The 23,988-nt window shown below is 51.7% G+C and overlaps 1 protein-coding gene across 1 annotated transcript in view; it reads left to right on the top strand.

The window, feature by feature from the left end:
• Positions 1–2,643: 2,643 nt before the first annotated feature.
• MYLK4 (myosin light chain kinase family member 4) overlaps positions 2,644–23,988 on the top strand; it is a 67,643-nt gene continuing 46,298 nt past the window's right edge. The window contains exon 1 of the mRNA XM_070464147.1: positions 2,644–2,939. Coding sequence (XP_070320248.1) covers positions 2,787–2,939 — 153 coding nt within the window. The 5' untranslated portion in view covers positions 2,644–2,786. The remainder of the gene's footprint in view (positions 2,940–23,988) is intronic.

The following is a 23,988-nucleotide window of genomic DNA, read 5'->3' as shown; positions in this document are numbered from 1 at the left end:
GGGATTTCCAGGGCAAGAATATTGGAGTGGGTTGCCATGCCCTCCTCTAGGGTATCTTTCCAACCCAGGGATCAAACCTAGGTCTCCTGCACTGCAGACAGATTCTTTACCGTCTGAGCCTCCAGGGAGAGTATGCCGTCAAATTAGCCGAAGGCCACTCACCTGGCTTTCTCTGGGTGTGGGGATTTGTCACCTTATCCGTACTTCACAGTTTAATTACTCCAAGGAAACTGATAACCTCAAATCAGTTCAGTCTTTTCATGACAATTCTGTCACGTAATCTATCTTTCGCAAACCTATAATATTGTGAAGTTACTCTGCCTGAAGAGCAAAGTTCTCTGGTCCTAGAAAAATATCCAAAGTTTGGCTTTTTAAAAGATTTTACTATAATTCTTTATATTCTACTCAAAATGAAAATGTATTCTTATTTAGTATGGAAAATACTGATCTGAATTAAAGATAAGAGCTTTAGTCTTTGAAAAGCAAGAGGTCACCAGAGACGGGTTGGGGTGGAGAGAGGGGGCTGTGAAAGATGAAAACGAAAGAATTGCAGGAGCATCTGTATCAGCTCTATTTTCTGGGGAATCAGTGTTTTATGCAACTTCAGTAAGTCTAGGAATCCCCTGCTGTTGGGATCAGGCAGGTGGCTTGCTGGCACTGGCTTCTCTTTTCTTGGCCTGGGGTGAAAGACGGGGGGAGGCAGAGTGTTCTTTGCAGGGAGAGTTTGTGAAACCTCACTCCTGTTCTTTGTCACTCCCCCGCACGCCTGTGCCTTTGAACTTTCCCTGGAGCTGTAAATAGCTGGAGATGTTGCAAATAATCTTAAGCGCTGAGGACCTTAAAACTGTCCAGTGCTTTTGCTGGCAGAAGCTCTCCCCTATTGTAGTGGGATGTGTTCAAAGTGTAAGGTGGGCAAAAAAGGTGGGCTTCCCACACTTGAACCCCCAATCTGGGAACGTGCCCGAGACGCCAAGACCGAAAAGGGCGGCAGAGCGGGGCGTGCGATGGCAAAGACAAATGCAGCTTTGTCGTCCCAAGGCTGCTCCCGCCGTGACGCGACGAGAAGGTGAAGGTGATATTTCATCCGCGGCTGCGGTGCAACCTCTCCTTACCTGACCTCTGAAATGGAGCCATCGGCTTTGAAAAGCCCGGTGTCTAAAATTAATATTCTTCCCCATCTGACTAAGAAGGCAACAGCTGAGCAACATGAGATCAAGGACCATCTGAGTTTAAACAGGGGCTCAAAGTGGCATTCGAGAGAGAGGCTACTTCCTCCCGGAGTGGACACTTGTCTTTTCAGAAGACTTACTCTGACTGCAAGGCAAGACCTTTACCAGGGAGCTGAGTAGTCGTTCTGAACTCTACAAACTCCCCTTTATCTGCTGGAACTTGTGCTCTATGCTCGGCGTGGTCTGAACCCCAGCATGTCCTCTTTTAAATGGTAATCACTCTATTTTCTTTCTTTATTTCTATGTTGTCTTACACAGCAAGTTTTATCAAACTCCAGGCAGAGCTTAATGTTTAATAGTTCTCTGCAAAATTTTTATATCTTGGACCCAAGCTTTTGTTTTAATGTGTTAATTTTTATGTGGCTTCCTGAGCCAACTTGAGTACCTTCTACAATGATGTATTAGATTTTAGTTATAGTTTGTTTTAGATGTAGCCGTGAAATCCTTATTATAATAACAGATTTTTTCAGGGCAACTTGTAAGAACACTGGTGATGGTCTGTAGTATGTTTCACAGAGCTCTGGTTGATCCTGTTCACATTTTAGTGTGAATAAGTTTATGGTCTTTCTACGGTTCAGTAGAATTATGAAGAGCATTGGATTTTAAATAATTTAGAGTACAAGGTATCATTTTATTATACTAGAGGAGTTGAGAAAATGAAAGATGAAGTTTTGTGGGGTTAATTACAGATGATTTCAAATTGAGAAAAAGTTGGAAGAAGCAATTTCCAGAAAATCTCCAACAGGGGGCCTCCGGAGGGAACCGATCACAAGTTTGCATCAGCCTCCCCGAAGTGGTCAGGAGATGCGTGGATGCAGACACCCGTGTGGGGCTTTGGTATCAGAGCAGTAATGAGGCTATTACTTCGTTCATAAGGAAAGTGTATCTAGGGTGTGAAATCTTTGGTGTTCAGCTGCTAATGACACAGAGAAAGGTGTCTGGGAATCTCATGTATGTGAGAGAACTGTTAGGAAGCAAAGTTCTTTTTAAAATAAGCATTTTAAGATGTAGGCAGTGAAAGGCTCTGAAAATGGCACATTTGGTGAGACCACTCCCCTGAGGGGGCAGAATTCCCGGGGGAGTCCCGGGGCCCCCTTCCTCACACAACACGCCCTTCCCACCTGGGCCAGAGGGGCAAGGCCAGCAAGCCAATTAAACCCAGACTGTCTCCTTAAACCGGCCGCTTCGCCTAGATCTTCTATTCAGCAGTGAGGCCCTGTGATGCTCCAGGTTGCTTCTCACTATTTTCTTTTGTAGGAAAAAGAAGGGAGAGAAAGCTTTTTCCTTTCCAAGTTCCAACATGTGAAACTCAAGGTTAATATTTTCATTTCTCTTCCTCATTTGGGGCCCTTTCTCTAGTTTAAATAGAAGCAACCTCAAACTTCCCAGTGTTGGTTTTCCCAGAGTCAAACGAACGTGTGTCTCAGTGATGGGAGCTCTTTCCCCCCTTGCAGCGTAGAGAAGAGTCATGATGACTGTGTCCTCATTTACAAACCAGAGACCGAGGGGGACGGAGACCACGCTCCAGACATCAGCTTCCTCGGGCTCACCACCAAGATGCTGACAGTGAAGAGGCTGGAAGGAGTCAACGCGTGTTACCGCAGTGAGCAGCTGGAGAAGATGGCTTTTTTCCAGTGCATGGAGGAGGTAGAGAAGTGCTTTCTGGAAGAAAGTTCTGGTGAACAAGATTCGAGATCTGGAAAGAGCCAGGTACTTGTGGTGGCTTGGTCTCCTGGCAAGGGTCAGTCCTGCCTTCTGTTTTCTCACTTAAAGCAATGCCTGTCCCCATCTATCAGATGGTTTTCAGATTCTGTGTTGCCATCCCTGGTGTAGAATTAAGGAAGCTCTATGCACCAGCAAACCCCCGCTTCGTTCCCCGGAGGTCTGCCCCCAGGCGGGAGCGGTCGCTGTTGGGGGGCCTTTGAACGTGCAGCTTTCCCTGTGGGCGCCACCGCGGTCTGGCGCCCGGCTTAGAGGTCACAGGGGTGGCGTGGAAGCGCAGTTTCTTAGGAGGGGAGGTCTGGGCATGCAATCTGGAGAAGCGTGCGAGGGCCACAGCTGCTCTGCACGAGTGTCTAGTTCCCTCAGGACCCCGAGGTCTCCGTGGAGTAGGGGTCAGGGCTGTCAACAGTGGCCGCTGGGGTCGGGGACAGGCTCTTGCCGGCGGCAAGCCCCCAGCACCGACTCTGTCGCGATGAGGGGTGTCCGGGGGTGTGGACCCGCGGGCTCTGTCCCCTGCTCGGCCCCCTGGGTCCCTCCCTCTCCCTCCTGCCCAGACGGGGTCTCACCTGCGATTGCTGGAACTTGTTTGTCACCCTGCCCCGGACGCCCTCCTCAAGGTCGGGACCTCATGTCACCCCCCTCGCCTTCTCTCCTGCTCACAGCACCAAACAGGCACCGAGACGTTTGCAGAACGGACAGGTCTGTTGAGGTGTGTCCCGTGTTCCCCTGGAGGGCCAGGATCATTATTTCTGATAATCAGAGAGAGTTTGGGAAACATCCCCCTTTGTCCTTCCCCGGGGGGCTCAGATGGTAAAGTGTCTGCCTGCCATGTGGGAGACCCGGGCTCCATCCCTGGGTTGGGAAGATCCCCTGGAGGAGGGCATGGCAACCCACTGCAGTGTTCTTGCTGGAGAATCCCATGGACAGAGGAGCCTGGCGGGCTACAGGACGTGGGGTTGCAAAGAGTCGAACACGGCTGAGCGACTTTACTTTCACTTTCCTCTTTGTCCAATTTCTATTTCGAAAAACCCTGTCCAGGTAGGAAGGGCATTTCTAAAGATACAACAGACAGTGGAACACAGCTATTAGGTATAAAGGGCGAAGGAGTCTTTTCACTGTGAGTGCAGAGAGATGAATCTTGCTGGATAGAGGGAATGAGTTGGGCTGAAGCATGGTGTTTGGAGACCGACCTTTCCCTGTGAACTAACATCTTGTCCAGCACACACCAAGAAGAAACTTCCTGGGCAAAACTGAAGTCAGATCCAAGGACTTCCTCTTTTGGGCTGCTTGCAATGCAAATGAGTAATCAGAGGGGTGTCCTTTTCTGTTCATTAATTTCTGTAGAACAGGGGAGATAAAGTATTCTTATAGGCGAACTTGGAAATAGCCAATGATTTGTGATAGTTTCTATGAGTTTGAATATGTTTCCAGGACAGTTTTTCGCCAAGTTCTGTGGTACAAGTTTTGTAAGTAGGCAAGATGGTGCTAGGTGGAAACAGGAGCATTTTCAGGAAGAACTGTTTTGGTGATGATCTGCTCCAGAGAAATCAAGTGACTGGGAAGTGAAAAACTTTAGGATACTTCTGAGGGAACATCTGAGGATGCTGACCCTGAGATCCTAAGAGAAGGTCCTGTGCGACGGGTCTGATGTCCGGCGGCGCGGAAGGTGGGGAGGAACCGCCGCGTGTCCCATTCAGTTTCTTGCTGAGTGGCTCAGGGCCCAGAGGTGTCGCCAGTAAATTTTCCCGGCTCTCTCGCCCTGCGGGGGACGGATGGGCCCAGGACAGGAGGCACAGAGCCCTTCTCCTTTCTGTGTCTGCCAAGGCCACAGTCCCCGAGGCCCTGGCTGGCCCAGTGAGCCGGTGCCCGGGCGGCCAGCAGGGCCTTGGCAGGGCTGGGCGGAGAGGGCCTTCCAGCGGCTCGGATGTCGTCAGGAATGCAGACGGAGCTGGGCTGACACGTCTCCATCTCCTGCTGGGGCCACGGGAAATCTTCACAATCCCGGGCCTTTCTCTCCAGGGACCATAAAAACATGCCCTCCCTGACTCTCTCCACCACTTCTCTGTCTCTTCACCCCTTCTCTTTAAGAAGATTAGCACAGCTAATCATAGCAGAAAACCTCACTGCACTGCCCTGGGGGGAATTTACTCTGCGTGGCAGTCGCTCTGGGGACAGGCGATCTGCGCGGAAGGCCTAAAGCGCAAGTTCTTTCTAGAAGAGTCTTTTCTCTCCTAACAAGAACAAATTGTCTGTGCATTCCACAACTTACATCTATCGACATAGTTGAGTGTAGCTCAGATTCTTCTTTTTCGGCTCTTAACCAGGTTTTTCTGTTTCACTCATTTTTCCTCTTCTGGCTTTATTTTTTTTGCCTCTCTTCTGTCTCTTCCTCTGATTTAGTTTTTGAATTGATAGAATACCACATATTCTACTTTTCTACGATGTTTTGTTCCTTTTGTTTTCCAACTTCCCTTTTGATTCTGTGTTTGAAAGGCTTTTCTTATATTCTCTTATATTCTACAGGCTGTTCAAAATCACCTAAACAGTGTAGGATTTTTAAAAGCTTGTGACAGATACCGTGGGCCTCCCAGGTGGCGGCAGTGCTAAGGAACCCGCCTGCCTACGCAGAGCATATCAAGAGGTGTGGGTTCAGCCTCTGGGTCGGGAAGATTCCCTGGAGGAGGGCGCAGCTCTCCTGTGGGTGGGCGCAGCTCTGAAGTGGGTCCCGGAACGCACTCCACTCCTCTTGCCTGGAGACTCCCAGGGACAGAGGAGCCTGGAGGGCTGCGAGCCATGGGGTCACAGAGTCGGCCACGACGGAAGCAGCTCGGCACAGAGCAGACACACCGCAGTAAACCAGGTGGGGAGCCACGCAGTATGGTGTGGAGACAGAGTGAAGCTTCGATGACGAACGTGGCACATGCGAGTGATGGCTTAACAGCTACTGTGCGTCATTAACTCAGTGACAGCGACTCTCGTAACTGTGATTAGCATTCCTTTTACACAATCAAATCCAGGTTTTCCTCTTTTGTTACTTCCCTGTTACCAGATAAATAATCACCATGCTGTATTTCCCTCAGATCTGACTTGCTGTTTGATACATGCAAACGCGCGTGCACACACACACACACACACACACCCCTTCTGTTTGCCTAATGGAAGACCAAAGGGCTCCTGTTCTCAGCAACCTGAGTCCGTTCCCCGCCGTGGTGCTTTCTGCTCCCTCTGCCGCCCCACCGGCTCTACACACCCCTGCTTTTTCTCACCTGGCTTGTCTGTGCTCACCTCCTGTCCTCTGATCCTCAGCCACCCCCCCCCCCCGACAGGCATGGCCCCCGGGGAGGAAGGGGCCACACGGAGGTGGGGGTCACAGCTCCAGGAATGTTGAACCACCGGGTACAAATGCTGCAAAGACCAAACAGAACAAACTATTCATTATCAGGATGTGAGTAGGCGAAGAGTGGGATGGGACAAAGCTCGGGTCTCCCTGTTGTGATGGCAGCTGGTGCATTTAATAGCAGGTGGCCATTCCTGCCTCACTGCGGTGAAATTGTACATCAGTGGTGGTTACCGTGATTATAACTTAGATCTCAAAATAACGTAGCTGCGGGTGGAGGGTTTGCGATGTTTAAGGCCGTGCATCCCCCTCCCGCCCAGCCCGTGTCCCTTGCCCGCGTGGGCAGGAGAGAGCTCCCTGGCGGTGGCCCCGTTTCCCTGGCGCTAATTGTCCTTGAACGGGAGACAAGCGCGTTCTCTGGGGTGTCACTTGTCGCCAGCCGGCCTCCCTCTGTCCCGCACCTGTTTCCGATCTGTCACCCGGGCCATCATATTTTTCCTTTTAAAGAGGCAGATTACCATTGATGGTGTAACTGGAACCGTCACCGCAGGGTCCTGAAGACCCCGCTGCTCAGCACCGCCTCCCACCCGGAGCAGAGCTCTGCCTGGAAACGTGCTCGCGCCGGGTCAGGGCGGGAAGGCCAAGATGGACTTGTCACTCAGAAGAAAAGGTGTCTGGATCGCAGGTGGCCTGTGCCTTCTCTCGTCTCCTATCCTCTGGCGTGTGCTCCGGTCCGTGATGACCTGGGGAGGTCACCGACAGGCGCCTGCTCTTGAGGACACCCAGGTAGTAACATGGTCTCTGTCCTAGCTGAGTGTTTCTGGCCAGGGAGCAGGCTCGCCCCAGCCGGCAGAATGCATGTCCTGCCTCGTCCTCCCCCGGGACGGCTGCCCTGCCGGGCTGGGATCAGGAGAGGTAGGCAGCCCTTGTCAACATCTCCAACTCTCCACCAACTTTCGGGGAACCTGGAGGCAGTCATTCCTGACGTGTATGAAAGCCGGCGTTCTATTTTTGTCTGTGAGAGCTAAAAATAATGTCAGCATCTCTTCTCCTACTTCTTATGTAACTGGGGGAAATAAAATGGCACCAAAGCACAGCGTCCTTTCCCCTCGTTAAGAAGTGTCTGCAGAAGAGTGGCCGCCTCTTCTGAGCAAGCTCCCGGGCACGGATGGCCTCCGAGCCTTTTCCTTGGAACCTCTGCCCCTCAGTGCCTTTCCTGGGATGCCACAGCTGGGATTCAGTCAGGAAAACAGGAGCATTTGGAAGGAAGAGAAAGAATTCAGATTCTAAAGATTTTAGCCCTTCCCAAGAGAAAGTCTTATATCTGGGAAATCAGTCCTTTCTACGTATTTAATTCTTTTATCAATTAGCATAGAATGAGTTATTTTTAAGACGATGGAGGCAGTTTAGCAAAGACTCCAGGAGGTGTTCTGAGTTGCTTTTCCTACAGGAAGAGGTTGTCAGCAGAGCTGCTTATCGCCAACTCCACCACCGCAGGGGCTTCTGGCTTTTTTCTGCTTAGTCAAGCCCCTTCCTTGAAATCATGGGCCCCGGATGCACTCTATGCCTGTGTGTGCATTGCAGGTGGTTCTGTGGTTTGTGCATGAATTAATTTTTGTCCAGATAATTAATTTTTGCCTCTTTGGATTTGGCCCCCATTGAAAATGCATGAGTTTACTCTCCGGGGGAGTTGGTTATGTGCCTATGCCTGCAATAGACTTCTGTCTATGGGGCACGCACGGTAAAGAACGACCTCTATGTGCCTATGCCTGCAATAGACTTCTGTCTATGGGGCACGCACGGTAAAGAACGACCTCTATGTGCCTATGCCTGCGATAGACTTCTGTCTATGGGGCATGCATGGTAAAGAACGACGTCTATGTGCCTATGCCTGCAATAGACTTCTGTCTATGGGGCACGCATGGTAAAGAACGACCTCTATGTGCCTATGCCTGCAATAGACTTCTGTCTATGGGGCACGAATGGTAAAGAACGACCACTCCCCTGGGTCTGAGAGGTGGCTGCCGGGTGTGTTCCGAAGGAGGAGCTGGCAGGGAGCTCATTAGGAATGCTCTGCTCTGAGTGTTTTATAAAGCATTGTTATCACTTTCTAATGGTAAAGAAAATGTCTCTTAAATCAGATTTTACAATATACCCTCTTCTCTTTTCCATTGTGAAGGGTTATTTGGAAATGTGGGTGACCTCTTGTCTTAAAAGTGTCTACAAGAGCAGTTTTAGGAACTCCCTTTTCAGGGTGTCAGAGAATATTATCTGGACATCACTGAACTATCTGGACATTCACTGAAGACAAAACAATGGAAAGGTTTCCCAACACCCTGGGAGCAGATCTCTGCTCATATGAGATTCTGAGAGTCCCAGTTTATGTCTGTGTCATTTTGGCTTCTCAGAATAATTAAAATTGTGATAGTTTTATGTCATTTGGTATAATATGAAAAAAATGTCTTATTTTCTCTCTGAAAATTAAATCAAAGTAGTAAAATATACAAACATTGCAAATCAAGCCTGTGTTCCTAAGTTAGAAAATTATTAGCATATTGATAATGAAATTTCTAGATACAATTGACCAAACTGTGTCCTGATCCACTTACCTAAGACATGACAACTGTAAAAATCACATTTGTCTGTCGGGGTTTTCCAGACCGATTTCTCTCACACTCCCTTCTCGATTTTCGGTACATCTACATATGACTTTTACTCCTGTTCGTTAATATAATATTTTCACATATCAAGTCATTAAAAATACTTAGCACAAGCAAGAGTGGAGTGGAATCATGGTTTCGATGAGCTGATTCTAGAGTTTCAAATACACAGTATCACACATAAATAAACTTTAAAAATGGTTTCTTAGTTTACAACCTCCAAATCACCCCAAGCTTCTAGTAAAGCGGTGACTCCATGTCACCATTGGACGTTGGCCTCAGGGTGCTGTGTCCAAGTCTTCTGCCTGGGCCACTGGGCACTTTGGGCTTTATTTTGAAATTTCTGCTTAAAACATAGCAATGATAACAAAGACAGGGAGTGATAAGCAGATAGCGGTGGAAAGCCAAGAGGCCCAAAGACCCCCCCGAACGCAGAGGCATAAGAAACCCTGACAGGTCAAGTTCGGCTGCTGCCCCCTGCGGTTCTCCCGCTGTCACTGAGGTCCCAGCAGAAGGTGGGGCCAAGGTGGGCGCGCAAGTACAGGTGCTGGGCTTGTCCTAGGGGTGGGCTCAGGGAGGGGGAGCGGGGGCCCCTGATGGCTGCATCGCCAGGCAGGAGGGCCTCAGAGGGCAAGGCGGGGGGCACGATCCTCTGCCTCCGGTCACCCCAGGGCCTTCTGCAGCGTGATAGACCCCCGGCGTTTTCAGCTGTGTGTGGGTGACCTGCACCCTCAGTTACAACTTTGGTCAGGGAGAAACACTGGCTGGTAAGTCCACTGACAGTGCCGAAGCGACAGGCCCAGCCCAGGCCGGCCCTGTGAGCGTGGCTCTGACCTCGTCCACCTGGGGTCCCGGGGAGCATTTCCGTGATGGTTGGGGTGTCAGGGGGTCGGGAAGCACAGTTTTTCTCTAAGGGCAGCCTTCTTCACAAGTGGCTGGGCAGCCCTTGGCAAGGTCACTACCAAGTTCCAGCTGGCCATCCCCAGGAGGACAGAGCCAGCAGCCACAGGCCCTGGGTCAGCGGGCAGAGGTCTCGCAGGCCCCTCGCAGGGTGGCTGAGCTCTCCTGGACCCTGGCCTCTGGCCTTGGTGCTGCCTCTTCCTGGCTCCCCTGTTCTTTAGGGTCTTGCACTGGGAATGACCCCCCAGGCCTCGAACACACTGTTCTGTACAGTGTAGATGTTGTATGATGGTGTGTCCCCTTTCAGCCATGCGATTCCAAGTCCTGCTTTGATCTCTTTGGAGTTGGCCATGGGCAGGTGGGCCAGGCAGTCAACTGCAGATACCTGACCGGCAGACAGCGGGCCCTGGCGGGGCTGCTCTGCCCTGGGCCTGCCCCAGGGCACCTGTCGGTTCCGGGGCTGCATCCAGCCTGGGTGTCTTTGAGTCCAGCATACGCATGGTTTGTAGGATGGTTCCCCGATCTAAAAGGGGTTGGAGCCCCCTTGGGTGCCAGGAGCAGGAGGCAGCAGCAGCAGGTGTAAGCTCTCAGAGCCTGTGCAGGCCCAGACTCCCATGAGTCTCTCAGGTCCCTTGGGTTCTCAGGATAGGGCTCAGAAGATGCTCAACACGATGACCGTCCAGCCTGAACCCCAAGGAGAGGGTGTTCCCAAAAGGCCCAGAGGAGGCTGCGCTGGAACAGGCCAGGGGAACGTGTGATGAGTCTATGCTGACCAGTTCTGTCTGTCCTGGGACCAAGCAGTTCTCACAGTGAGGTCCCTGGGCCCCATGAGGGACCCTAAGACTCTTTTGGAGGTCTGCATGGTCAAAGCTGTTTTCTCTTCTGTTCTAAAATTTCTGCCTTTTCCGCTGCTTTGACACTTGCACTAATGACATCAAGGCAGTGATGAGTAGGACTGCCAGCACCTCTGCAGAGAATCAGGCCATGGCACCAGTGTGTCCTAGCAACCATGGCGTGTTTCCCCACCAGACACTCAGAAAAAACAGAAAGCTTTAGTTTCTCTTTTCTAAAGAGCCAGGTTTCCTTAAGAATGTACTTGGTGAAGCGGGAATAAAAATGCATCTGATTACCTGCGTCAGAGCTGAAGCTTTCACTTGAATCTTTGTGCCTGAATTCTAGGCTAATTTGCTCAGTGAAGAATCTCCGAGCACCCGCTGAATGAAGAGGAGGCAGAGTTTGATGAAACGGAGTCGTTTATTAAAAGGGCTTAGAGAGCCTGCGGCTCGGCACGCTTACACAGAGGGTCTCACGGTGGGGTCTTCTTGTAGAACCCTTGACGGCCTCTAGTTATCTCAAATTTTAAAAATGGATGATGACACCAGTAAGGTCTTGTTTCTCCCCAGCCTTCTAGGATGAGCATGTTGAGTTGACGGGGTAATATAGGCAAGTTTCTACATTCTTAAGGCTATGTTTGTATTTTACCCATAGCCACCTGATGCGAAAACCCTACTCCCTGGAAAAGACCCTGATGCTGGGAAAGGTTGAGGGCAGGAGGAGAAGGGGGCAACACAGGATGAGACGGCTGGATGGCAGCACTGACTCAGTGGACCTTGTGGGCACCACCGCGATCAGCTCTAAGAATGACAGTCCTGATCACCAGCATTTGTGCTGCGTCCCCTGTGTTCCGTGCTCAGCTCTCCGTCCCAGTTAATCCTCACAGAGGTCCCGTGGAGCTGTGGAGTCGTTCCCTCTGTTTTGTAGATGGGTGAACCGAGGGTTGGTGAGGCCAGTCACCCAGAGTTACGCAGCTACGCACCACGCTGCTCTGTCCGATGGGTCAGCTAGCCCGACACGTGAAACAGGCAGCTGGGCTTATTTGTAGGCCGTTTGTTGTTGCTCTTCAGTGCCTCGGTTGTGTCTGACTGTTTAACTGGAATTTAACTTGCAGACCATTTAGCTGGAGTTTAGTTTTCAGAAATCAAACACTAAGTATTTGAAAACCACCTCTGATGAATTTTCTAAGGACGGTTTGTGTTCTCTTCACGTTACCTGCGTTTCACCCATGCTGTTTTGGTCGGTTGATCTACTCCTTGATGCAGGTACAGCTAGACTGGGTAGAGAGATTAAAAACGGGGGCTCGTTTCTTTTTCTCAGCAAACTGAGGCTCTTTTCTGGAACTGATGTAACAGTGACCTCCTGTGGGAGGAAGCTGCAAAAGTTACTGCAGTCCTGCCGTGAGGTCTGAGCACTTTTGGCTTGTCCTTCCAGCTGGTTTTAAAATGGTTTAATTAATTCATTAATTGAAGTATAGATGATTTGCAATATTATATTAATTTCAAGTATACACCATAGTGATTCAATATTTTCATATTTCCTTTAAAAGTTATTACAAAATAGTGCTTTATTTCCCTGTGCTGTATGATGCATCCTTATTGCTATTTTATACACAGTGGTTTGCGTCTGCTAACCCCACACCCCTTATTTACCACTTGCCCTTCTCTCTCCCCTTTCATAACCACTAGTTTGTTTTCTATGTCTAGGAGTCTCTTTCTGTTTTGCTTGTACATTCGATCATATAATTTTTTAGATCCTACATATAAGTGATATCATACAGTATTTCACTAAGCATAATGCTGTCTAGGTTTGTTCTTTTACATGATATTTACATGTTGCTTTACATGATATTTTTCATTCTTTTTTAAGGCTGAGTAATATTCCACTGTATAAACACACACACACACACACACACACACACACACACGACATCTTTATCCATTTGTCTGTTGATGGACTCTTTGCTTACTTCCATATCCTGGCTATTGGAAATAGTGCTGCAGTGAAGACTGGAGTGCGCGTATCTTTCTTGGTTTGTGTTTTTGTTTTCTTTGGATATATATCCAGGAGTGGGGTTGCAAGATTGTCTGGCACTATATTTTTAGTTTTCTGAGAAACCTCCACGCTCTTTCCCACGGTGGTTGCACCTTCCAGCTGTCGAAACCAATGTCTTGAGGCTGCCGTTCTCAGTCATTGTTTCCAGGGCAGAGGAGAAGCCAGGAAACAAAACATTGGAACTAATGATTTTCTCAAACATATAATAAGGTTGTAAAATTATAAACTGAGTGCTGTGTGTCAGCGTACCTGATACTTAATTTCTTTGTTATATAATACATAACAGTTTTTATAGTCTGTAGTTTATTAACTGTAGTCGTAAGTCTGGACTCTTGAATGGATTTGACTTTCCACTATCTTTAGGTGGTGGACGATAGACGGGGAAGGTTGGTAATCCAGGGACCAACTTGTTCAGCTTTTGTCGTGGCGCTCGGTATTTCTGCAGGTGTTTTTACACACATTGTACCTAGAAAATGCGAGGTGAGCGTGGTTACTGTGCGCACAGATTAGTGTGAGACCGCAAGCGTGGATTTCACGTCCGCTGTGCCCCCTCTGTGACACTGAGCGTGTGGTCCAGCCTCTCACCTGCTTCCTCATCTGGGGTCAAGAATACCGACCCCGCAGGCTTGCTGTTGTCTAAAGCAGGCTACGCCTAGCGCGCTGCAGAGAGAGGGTCCCACAGACCCCACGGTGGGCGGGCGCTGTCCGTGGCGCTGGCGGCCCCTCCGTGGCCTGACTGCGCTCCTGCCGAGAGCCCCGCCGCCCGCCTTCCCGAGGAACAGCTCTCCGCTCCTCTCTTTCCGCCCGGAATCCCCTTCCCAGTTTCCTGGGGGCTGGGTTGGAGGCCTTTTCCTGCACGCTTCCTCACTCTCTCTCCTCTCCTGGGCCCTTGGGGGTCCTTCTGTCCTCAGGGCCAGATTTAAAGCCCACCGCGGTCGGTTCCAATCCGCCCTGCACGCCATCATTCCGGGCGCTGTGCATGCCCTGTGCCGTGTGTGCGGGTAGTTTTGATGCCTTCTGGTAATTACCTTGGGTTTGGCCTCTGATCCTGGAAAGCCAGGGCCTCTGCTCCATGGGGAGCCTGCTCTATTTCTTCGTATCTTTCACGGCACCTGTGTCATGCATGTCCAATCTGTTCGTGTTCTAGTTACTCCTAACACGGTTTAGGGACCGTTTCATACTTTAAACCTTAGAAGTTAGGATAATTATTAATATACTTATTTCAATTATTCAAGCAAAGTCATGGGGAGGGCCAACCTCCAAAGAGCAGGATATCTGGAATAATATTGGTGGGGGAATTTCCCCCAAGAGTCCCACGAGGATGTGCTTGAAAGTGTCTTACTCATCTCGACGCGGGCAGGGTTGGCTTTGGGGGTCAGCGTGATCTGACGCACACAGGCGTGCTTCACTGACGCACAGATCAAAGCGTCGCCCTGCTTACCTGCTGCCTCGTTCTCTCAAGTCGAAATCTATCTACCAGCTTGTACTCTGAAACGGCTCCCACAAAATCCAGGCACCATTGTTTGCAGTCATGGCCAAGAGGCATTGTATAGATTCTGAAGTCTGTCTTGAGATTAATTTTCCAAGGAAGAATAAATTTATTTGAACACGGTTTTTATCTGTTTCTTTGAGGTATGAGGTGTTCTGATCTTTAACAGTCATTGTTTCCTGTGTGATGAAGATGGTCATTCACCACAAACCAGAATCTTGTTACTCAAAGGACGGCCCATGGCTTGCCAGCTTCGCCTGTGAGCTGGTTAGAAGTGCAGACGGTCCAGTCCCTCCCAGACCTGCTGGGGAAGAATCTGCATTTTAACAAGTTCCACTGCTGACCCCTGTGTGCATCGAAGGGTAAAAAGCAGCAGGATGTTCGCTACCTCCTGCAGTTGAAGGATGAAGGTTTCATTCAAGTTTACTGTAAGAAAATTCCTGACAGGAAGACAATTGCTACCACAGTTGTGAATACATGCTTGCATATTATACACATGTAAAAGCGTCAGTCGCTCAGTCATGTCTGTCTCTTTGCGACCCCCGCGGACTGTAGCCTGCCAGGCTCCTCTGTCCATGGAATTCTCCAGGCAAGAATACTGGAATGGGTTGCCATTCCCTTCTCCAGGGGATCTTCCTGACCCAGGGATCGAACCTGGGTCTCCCACATTGCAGGCAGATTCTTTACCATCTGAGCCCCCAGGGAAGCCCTGCATTATACACACGCACACACACACACACATCCAGAACGCGTGTGTGCATGTGTGTGTATGTATGCATATGTGTGTGTGTATGCATGCATGTGTGTGTGTATGCATGCATGTGTGTGTGTATGTGTGCATGTCTGTGTGTGTATGTATGCATGTGTGTGTGTGTATTTAGTGTGTATATCCTTCCAGGGGTCTGTCAGGCTAGTTCTTGGGAACCAGACAATATCCTTTCTTGAACATTTTAAGAACATATTTTCCTTGATAAAATAAATATGTCTAAGAATAGTTCTTCCCATTAGATTTCTCAGGCAGACAAAATACAAAACTTGTACTAGGGCCAGTTAGATAAGCTGGGGGGAGGGACATGTGAGGTGCTGGGTGTGGCCTGCCTCCCCCGTGAAGGTCACTGGTCCTCTCCAGGTGGACCCCAAGTTCCTGGCCCCTTTGAAAGGCAGGGGCCCATGACAAGCTGCTGCGTCATGGAAATTCCTCGGTCAGCCCTTGTCCGCAAGGCAGCAGGCGGTCTAACTGAGTCAAGGGGTCACCTGTGAGGCCCTTCTAGTGACGGAGGCCCTTGTAGCGTGTAGGCACAGCATTTTGTGGGGGGCGGCTGGATCCAGTGCGTCTACTCAGGGCAGCCCTGCTCCCGGAGCTCCCAGGACTTGGGGGAAGGTCCTTGTGCCTGGAGCTCCTGAGTCCACTTGGACTCTGCCCCTCACATTGGACAAGTGACCTTGACTCTGAGCACGTGTGTGGCTCTCTGATACTTGCTCATCCGGGGCGTGCGTGCTAAGTCGTTTAAGTCATGTCTGACTCTTTGTGACCCATGGACTGTAGCCCACCAGGTCCTCTGTCCAAGGGATTCTCAGGCAAGAGGACTGGAGTGAGTCCTCTTGGGGACTGCTGCTTCCTTTTCTAGGGGATCTCCCTGACTCAGGGATCAAACCTGCATCTCTTACATCTCCTGCATTGGCAGGTGGGTTCTTCACCACTAGCACCACCTGGGAAGCCCCGGGGAGGCATTTCCCAAACTCTCCTGCAGGTGAGAATCGCCTAGTGCTTGGTGAATATTCCAACCCCAGGCCCCTGAAACCACAGCACCAGACTCCTCACGAGGGAACCTGTGCCTTTAACACCCTCTGGGGCTTCTCAGGGGTAGGGTGGTCAGTCGGCCATGCTTTAGGGACCCCACCTGACTCCTGTCCAGCTCACTCTCCTTCCCTCTCGGGACTTGCTGGCATCAGAAGATGCCCACTGCCAACTGAAAAGATGATAATGTGTTTCTGCTGGGGGTTGGTTAGGCCATAAAACATATGTGATACTTGAAATACTTGGTCTCTTTGCGTGATGTGTCCTCATCACGCATCTCTTCTAACCAAGTAAGTCTTGTGACCACTGATGTCTCCTTGTCTGTAGATTAAGCTGAGCACAGCGCGCATGTCAGAAGGCTCTTTTTTCTGAGAAATGGGTGAATTCTGGCTGGTGCCATCGCGTTTCTTGCCCTCTGAGTGCTTGCTTGGTCTCTGGGGATCATGGATTTGTGGGAATGCTAGTCTTGGGTATATATTTCCACTGCCACCATAACTCTCTTATCTTTGTGTTAGTTGCTGCAGTGAACATTTTGTGCCATTAGTTGGGTAAGAAAAGAGAATTCTGACGGTAAAACCAACAGATTAAGAATAATCTTGGCAGAAGGAAGACGTTACACAAGGTTTAAGGAAGAACCGGAGGTCAGGTCACCCTGCATCCAAGCAGGTGGATGGGCCTGTCTCTGCGGAGAATTACAATGAAGCAGACCTTCTGTGAGTCAACTTGAGAGACTGAATGAAATCTAACCTGAGCGCTCTGGGCCCTACACGTGTCCACAAATAACTGGAGAAGGGGTCAGGGGAGGTGGCGGCGGAGGAATGTTTGGGAGGAACATCCAAGCCCAGGTGGAGAGAAGGCCTGGCTACTGCAGCTGAGGCCTCTGGGAGTGGTCACGAAGCCCGGGGCAGTCCCTGTGGCTGTTTCTGCAAACCCTCCCTGTTTCCTGGGAGGCCCGAGTGACAGACTCTGCTTCGCTCCTAGAGTGCCGGTCCCACACCAACCTGGACACCAGTGGCCTTTGGGCTTCCGTCAGCACGGCCTGCACAGAGCAGTTCCTGGGGTCGGGGCGGGAGGTGCCCTTTGGAGCTGGTGGTGAACTCCGTCAAGGCCAGGACCCAGCTCAGACAGATGCTCTGGACTGGGGGCCCAGCAGTCTGTGACCAGAAGTGCAGAGACTCCCAGGCTCTGCTCAGGCTGAGTGGAAGCCTTTGCTAAATGCCTCCCAAGTCCCATTCCCGCTGGGCTCCAGCGAGGAGGACAAAGAAATGCAGTTTGCAGAGCCTAGCGTGCTAGCTGTCTAGCCACTCGGCGCCTGCACTCGCTGAGGGTGACCTGGGCGTTGGCGATGCTGCCCTCCTGGGGGCTGGTGCGCAGGGGGGCCCAGACTGCGCGGAAGGCGTTCAGCATAGCAGATGCGTGACACTGTGTCTCCATCTAGAAGCTCATCGTCTAGTTGAGGTTAAAATGTCAGGCTGTCTGGATCAGGAGGAAAACTGGATGGGCAGTTCCAGCGTGGCTCTTAGGGCTGGAGGTTCTCCGAGCTCGGGCTGAGCGTCTGGGCTGGGCTTTCTCGGGTCTCGCCTAGGTGAGCAGGGCGGGGGCAGCCCAGGTGCAGGCGGGTGTCCGCTGACCCCTCGCTGCAGGATGAGGGGCGGGCCCCGGCCAGCCGTTGCGACGGCCACTCTGCGACCGCTTCCTCTTCTCGGCCAGTCCCCTTAATGCTCTCTTCAGAGCAGAGTCTCCAGGTCCGTTTGGAATAGAAGAGCCCCCAGGTCTGTGAGGCTGGACTCACGGAATCTGGTTTTTTTCCAGCTACTCTCTGAGCACGCAGCGGGAGTGTGGGGTGGGCGGGTGGGCGACGCGTAGGCACGGCTCCCCTCTGCCCTCGCTCTTAGGGAGCAGGCAGGCGAGGAAGGGGCGTGGAGGGCTGAGGGTGGAGCGGGTGTGGGGGGTTTGCCTATTCTGGGGGTGCTGGGGAGGCCCCCCAGAGCAAGTGGCATCTCAGCTCTCACCTGACACGCTGGCATTCAGGAGGCGCTCAATAATGAAGGCTCGGAGTGAAGGGGGATGGAGGCGGCAGGAGGGGAGAAGATGCCCTTGCTGACCGGCCCGGCCAGGCCGAGAGGGGGAACCTCGGGGCTGCCCGGAGCCCGATACCAAGGTGGGGGCACTACCCCACCCCAGCTCCGACTTCCTGCTCACAGCCCTGCCTGTATTTTATCACCCCTGAAAGTTAATTCTGATGGTTCCAGGCCTCATTCCTGGGACTTCTTAGAAGCGAAATTACACTTGGTGCCACTTCCCTTCCTTCTGAAATTACTATTGCTATATTTTTAGTATGTTTTAGGGGAGTAGAAAGCATTACTTACCTCTAGTTTTCCACATAACCACTTCTGATGACTACCCCTTTTAAATACTTTTTGTTTTTTTTTCAGGGCATCCAGCCTGAATTAACTTTTCTGTGAGAAAAGGTCTTTCGTGGTTTATAAATTTTAATGCAGGATGCTAACTGCCAGGATATTTTTGGACCACAACCAGAGGTTTAACCAGCCTCCCTTAACGATGAAACGAGGCGGGCCTGAGCACACCTGGCCACAGTGGCTCTTTCATCGTCCACGTTCAAAGTCATGACACCTCCTGGCTTAACCTCAGGACGCCAAGAATTTTCTTTTAAAACCTGTTTCCTGGAAATGGGTCTTTGCTGTGCTAATGGATAATTTTTCACTTCATATTTTTTTAAGGTGCATAAATTCTATTTTTTCCCCTGGCAAATAGAGAAACCCTGGGGTATGGGGGTGTGTGGTAAGAACCTCCTCTGTATTAAACAGGACAGAGCATCCCTGTCCTGGGTTTTTAAATATTTCATTAGCAACCGGGTGTTCTTACACTGACTCCTTCTTCCCTGTCCTCCCCAGACACTGGACTGATTATTTTGATTAAAAGTGCTGAGTAAGAGAATGTGGCCTGAGAATTAGCCTCATAAGTAAATGCCCAAGGCTTTAACCACAGAGGGACCTGCTCTGGGGCTATTTAGAGTTCTCTATTCGATGTGACCTTAAGGGAAGTTGGGTTTTTGAGGCCCGACTTCCTCCTTTGTTTTCTCATCCTTTCTCCTCCCACGCTGAGTGATCCTCCTGGACTCGAGGGTCACTCCAAGCTGGCAAAGCTCCTTGGTGCAAAATTTTCAGAGCTGCTCCCTCTAGGGCGGTAGATTTTCAGGGACATCCTTCCAGGTGCCTGGTGGCCTGACATCCAGGCCAGCTGGTGACGCCTGTGGGAGAAATCCCTTCCTCCGTAAGCTCAGCCTGGGGGGCTCAACCGCCGCTGACCGTTGACCCACCCGTCTCCTCCCCAGGCGGCTTTGCTCAGCCTGTGAACCACACACAGTGAACGTCTTGCTGGAACGGCGAGTTTGCTGTCAGCCAACTGTCCATTCATTCCTGTGGAACCGCTGACAGTTTACTCCTAAGACTCCAAATAAAAGAATGCGTTTGCAAAGGAACATGGTGGGTTTCCCGGGAGGACGGTGCCTGAGGGAGGCGGATGGTTGCTGACTGCGTCCCCACCTGGACGGGGCAGGGCTGCCTGGCCCGGGGGTCCTGCTGAGAGGACTGGCTCCAGTGACCCTTCTGGGTTATGTCAGTGAAAAATCACAGAGACTGCAGCTTCCAGTGTGGGTTTTAAGACGCTCCTTTGGAGTTTGTAAAAAACTGCTTTCCCAGGGATTTCGGTTTGTAAACGCTGAGACCTGCCTCCCAGCGGGAGCCTCCTAGAAGGACACAAAATGAGGCCTTCAGCATCTCCCCAGGAGGTTCAATCATGGCAGCACATCTGATGAGCCGAGCCACCATCTGGAAAGTGTCCCCAGAGGCCAAGGAGGGCATCTGGCCCAGTGCTGCAGGCAGGGGTCAGGCAGGGCTGCCCAGTTAAGTTCAGGAGCCCCTGCAATCTGAATTCCAGAGAAGCAATGCATCCGCTTTAGCATGCACATGTCCGAGGAGTATTTGGGGCATATTTATACCCCAGAGTTCCTCACTGCTTCTCTGAAGTTCAAATTCCACAGGACCTCCGGTTTTCTCAGTTACACGGTAACAGGGCGCGGCCTGTGAGCACGCTGCACACGAGGTGCTTTGTGATCATGGCCACGGGCTGACGCTGGAACCCAGAGGCCAGGTGCGGGCGCAGCGGGTGGGCTGGAATCAGGAGGGCGTGGGGACTGCCGTGGCCCACGGCAGGGGTGCTGACGTGCTTACGGTGTCGGGGGCTGTCACGGCCCAGCGGGGGAGGCAGGCGGGGAGGCCTGGGGGCCCTGGGGGGGCACAGAGAGAGGCTGACGGGGAGGCAGACCTTGATGGGCTGGTGTGATGGTCAGGAAGCAGCAGGTGTGACTGTCCTGGGTCTCCACGTTGGTGACAGAAGGATACAGAGGCCTTTGGTCACCATGGTAACTAAGACAGAAGAGAAATGGCCCCACGGCCCTGCTGGGGTCTAAAGCCCCAGCCTGACCGGGCGGTCAAGTCACAGGAGAAGGGCCCCCGCGGGCACTCCGGGTAAGATGGAGGTGGCGGGAGCCTAGAATGCAGGGGCCGGCTGGTTGAGGCCCCAGGCGCCGATGAAGGCGTGAATCTCCTGGAGCTGTGATCACCAGACGCTCTTCTTGTTGAGCCCCTTCTTCAAATGGTGTCTAATGGGCTGTATCACAGACACGGGAGTGGCCCCTCCAGAGTGGTGGGGGCACTGCGCACCCCGGCAGAGAGCAGGGAGGAGTCGCTGAGCCCCGAGCTCCACGTCTGAGAACCATCTCTCCAAAACAAGGACAGACAGGCGGGCCTCCCGGGACCGCCGCGCAGGGCCGCCTGGCCCTTGTGGGGACCTCGGTCAAGCTGCGGAACCCGCTGACCTTCAGAAACAGAGGAAGGCGCTGCTCCCACCTGCCCAGCGCCCTTGGAGTCCCGCAGCGTTTCCTGGGCCCCTGGTTTGCCTGTGTGGAGGGGAGGGCACACGACCGGCTGGTGGGCTAAACAGGGGCCACCAGGCCGTCACGCGTTCTCAGACGGCTGCCGCTGCCAATGCTGGCGCAGTGGCGAGGCGTGGGCCGGCCCCTCCAGACCGAAACATCAGATCTCCGCGGGTCCTGCTCAGGTGACTTAGGATTCTAGAAGTCTGAAGATGCGTCTCTTCTGACAGAGTGTCTGTCCTCAGGGGTTTCCCAGCTCCTTTCCTGGCGCCTCCCCACCTCCCTTCTCAGTTCCCTTTTTTACCCCTAGAACCTCGTGGGGCTCCCCAGGACCCCACTCCTTCCCTGTGGCCAGAAGCGCGGAGTGAGAGAGTCCAAGGGCCGGTGTTTGAGGTCCTGGTGGGTTGCTTTCATTTTCCAGGGTCTCTGATTCAGTTAAAGGAGCCAGTTCTTCAAGAGTCATGAAGATTGACCAGAAAGAGCAAACTCCTGATGCTCTTGGGGTGCCACCTGTCTGCCCACATCCGTGTTCTCCGAAGCCCCGCAGGGCTTGACGGGGACCCCAGTTCAGAAAGCAGCGGCCTGTGACGTAGTCACAGCTCAGAGACAGGGGAGCGGGCTCTCCTGCCGGGAGGGAAGAAGGTAGTGCTAAGACCTGTACACAGAAGTCTGTTTTAGCCTGAAGCACCGTTCGGTTAATTGCAGTTAATTACGGCATCAGGTCTGAGGCTCCTCAATCCCCATGTCTCCCGTCACCGCCTGACGACTCACCACGGCTTTTGTCTCCTCTGAATCCGGCCACAGGGGACAACATCAAGGGTGGGATTTCCTTAGGTGGACGCCTGACACTGGGATCTGGTTTCAGAAACCACTCACCAGTGGTCTCAAGGTACGTGAGCCATTTCCTGGCGAACGGTGACGGTGCTGTGTGCCAGACCCCCTTCCTCCCTGCCACCCACTGCATCTTCCCTGCTGTTACGACATCTGTCTGTAACCTGAGACACCTTCGTTTTCTGCAGTCTTGTAGCTACAGGGTTTCGGTACCATTTTTGGACATCCACAGCCGTGTACTTCGGAGATGCTGGCTGCTTCCTCGCCTCTTCAGAAACCAGCGCCCTTACCTCTGGGTTGACACGTGCAGCTGACCACGAGCGAAGCTCTGCTCGCTCCCCAGTGAGACAAGAGACTCTCGAAGACAAGAGGCGAGGAATGCTAACCCTGGTGGACCAGAAGGACCTTCCGAATACTGGGGTCTTTCCCTCCCAGGGCGGCCTGGCCGAGCCGTGGTCTCGAACCTGGACGCGCGTGTCAGGATATCACAAAAGGAGCTAGGGAGAGATGACTCAGGGCCGCTGTCGGCTGTAAGGCCTTTTGTTTTGTTTCCATATGGCGTCCTGGCGTTTGTTCCCTCAGTACACACGAGGTCGGCAACCGACCGTAAATGTTCAAAAGATGAGTCTCTGTGATGTGAATATTTTATTAATGTTGGCAAAAAACGTCCTTCTTCCTTCCCCACAATTTTCCAGAAGGCTGTCACTGACTGTTCACATTTTTGTTCCTTAGCTAGGGTCACCGAGGTTGTCTAAATGTCTTCCTGCTTGAGTTAGGGCTTGAGTCAGCTGCATCAAAGTCAGAACGCCTTTTTCAGAGCCCCATTGGACCCGGACCCTCTGGGGTTCCTGTAGTTTTCCCCTAATATACCCCGGCCCAGAGCAAGCCCCGCCTGGACCCTCGGGAGCAGGAGTGCTGGGACACAGGGCTTTGGTGGTGATGCCTAAGAAGCTACCGAAAAGCACCCGAGAGTCCAGCCCATCCGAGCAGGTGCCAGGGGAGGCGCAGAAATGCCGTTCCTGGCCACAGGGCATTGAAGGGGGGACGGCCATCTTCAGAGTGGTCCACCAGAGAGCCGCGGAGATGGGGATGGGAACAGACAGAATCGCTCTGTGGAGAAGAGCGCAGAAACAGTGAGGCTCCCGCAAGTGCTAACAGCCTCAGGAAGGGCGCCTGTCTAGCTGGGGCTGCCTGGGGCCAGAAGCACCCACAGCCCGACCGCTTCCGCTTGAGCTCTGACTGAAGATGCCAAAGCCAAAAGCGTAACTTTGTGAGGTGCTCTGGCTGGGCTGCGATGAAGAGGGAGTGTGGAGAATAAGTGAAAGAGCAAACGCAGTCTCTGGGGTGCTGGTGAGGGCGGGGGAACCCCAGGAGGGCCTGGGGTGAGGGTGGTGCCCCAGCGTCTCTGAGCAGCCTTTGCGTCTCCTGTTCTGCCGAATGCTCTTGCATCCTTCCGTCTGGGAAGCTATCTTGGGCAATTCCATATTCTCTCATTTTCGCTCTGGAACGCCTCGTGGTTGAGTGTTGGATCTCCTGGTCCTGGAATTTCTTATCCTTTCGTGTCTGCTTTCCTTCTCTGCTCCGCTTTCAGGGAGTTTTCTTTATTGTGGGGGTTCCCTTGAGTTCTCTTGTCAACTCTTTCCTATTCCCTGAGTGCTTCTTTGATGTAAATCCTGCTCTAATAACAGAGATTGAGCATGTTTCATGTGCGTATTGATGAGTTTTCTTTTAAAGTTTTTTTTCTTGCATCACCTCCGCTGCCTCCAACTTGCTTTGCTTCATTACTTTTAGCCTCTGTTTTTCATACTCTGTTTTCATAGGGCAAAAATGCCAACACTTGTCTGCATATTAGAATCATCAGGAAATCCTTAAAAACTCAAGCATCCAGACCTCTTGCCAGGCCAATTAAATCATACTCTCTGGGACTAAGATGAAATAATTCGTCTTTTTCAGAGCTTTCCAGCGTTTTGTGGAGTAATTCCGGTTGCTTCTCTGCCTTCCTCCTCTGTTGTCCTAAGATTCAGCTTTCTGTCTGGACCACTTATCCATCTGCCTCGTTTCTAAAATTCTATCGCTGCTATGTCTTCTCATGTTATTTTTTGACACTGTGTGTATGACTCATTTATTGTTATTGTCGTTTTAATAGGGTCTGAAGAAGGAGCAGAGCATGGAGTAA

Source organism: Odocoileus virginianus, unplaced genomic scaffold (genome assembly GCF_023699985.2).
Source record: "Odocoileus virginianus isolate 20LAN1187 ecotype Illinois unplaced genomic scaffold, Ovbor_1.2 Unplaced_Contig_19, whole genome shotgun sequence".
Classification (NCBI taxonomy): domain Eukaryota; kingdom Metazoa; phylum Chordata; class Mammalia; order Artiodactyla; family Cervidae; genus Odocoileus; species Odocoileus virginianus.
This window is presented reverse-complemented; position numbering and strand designations above follow the sequence as displayed.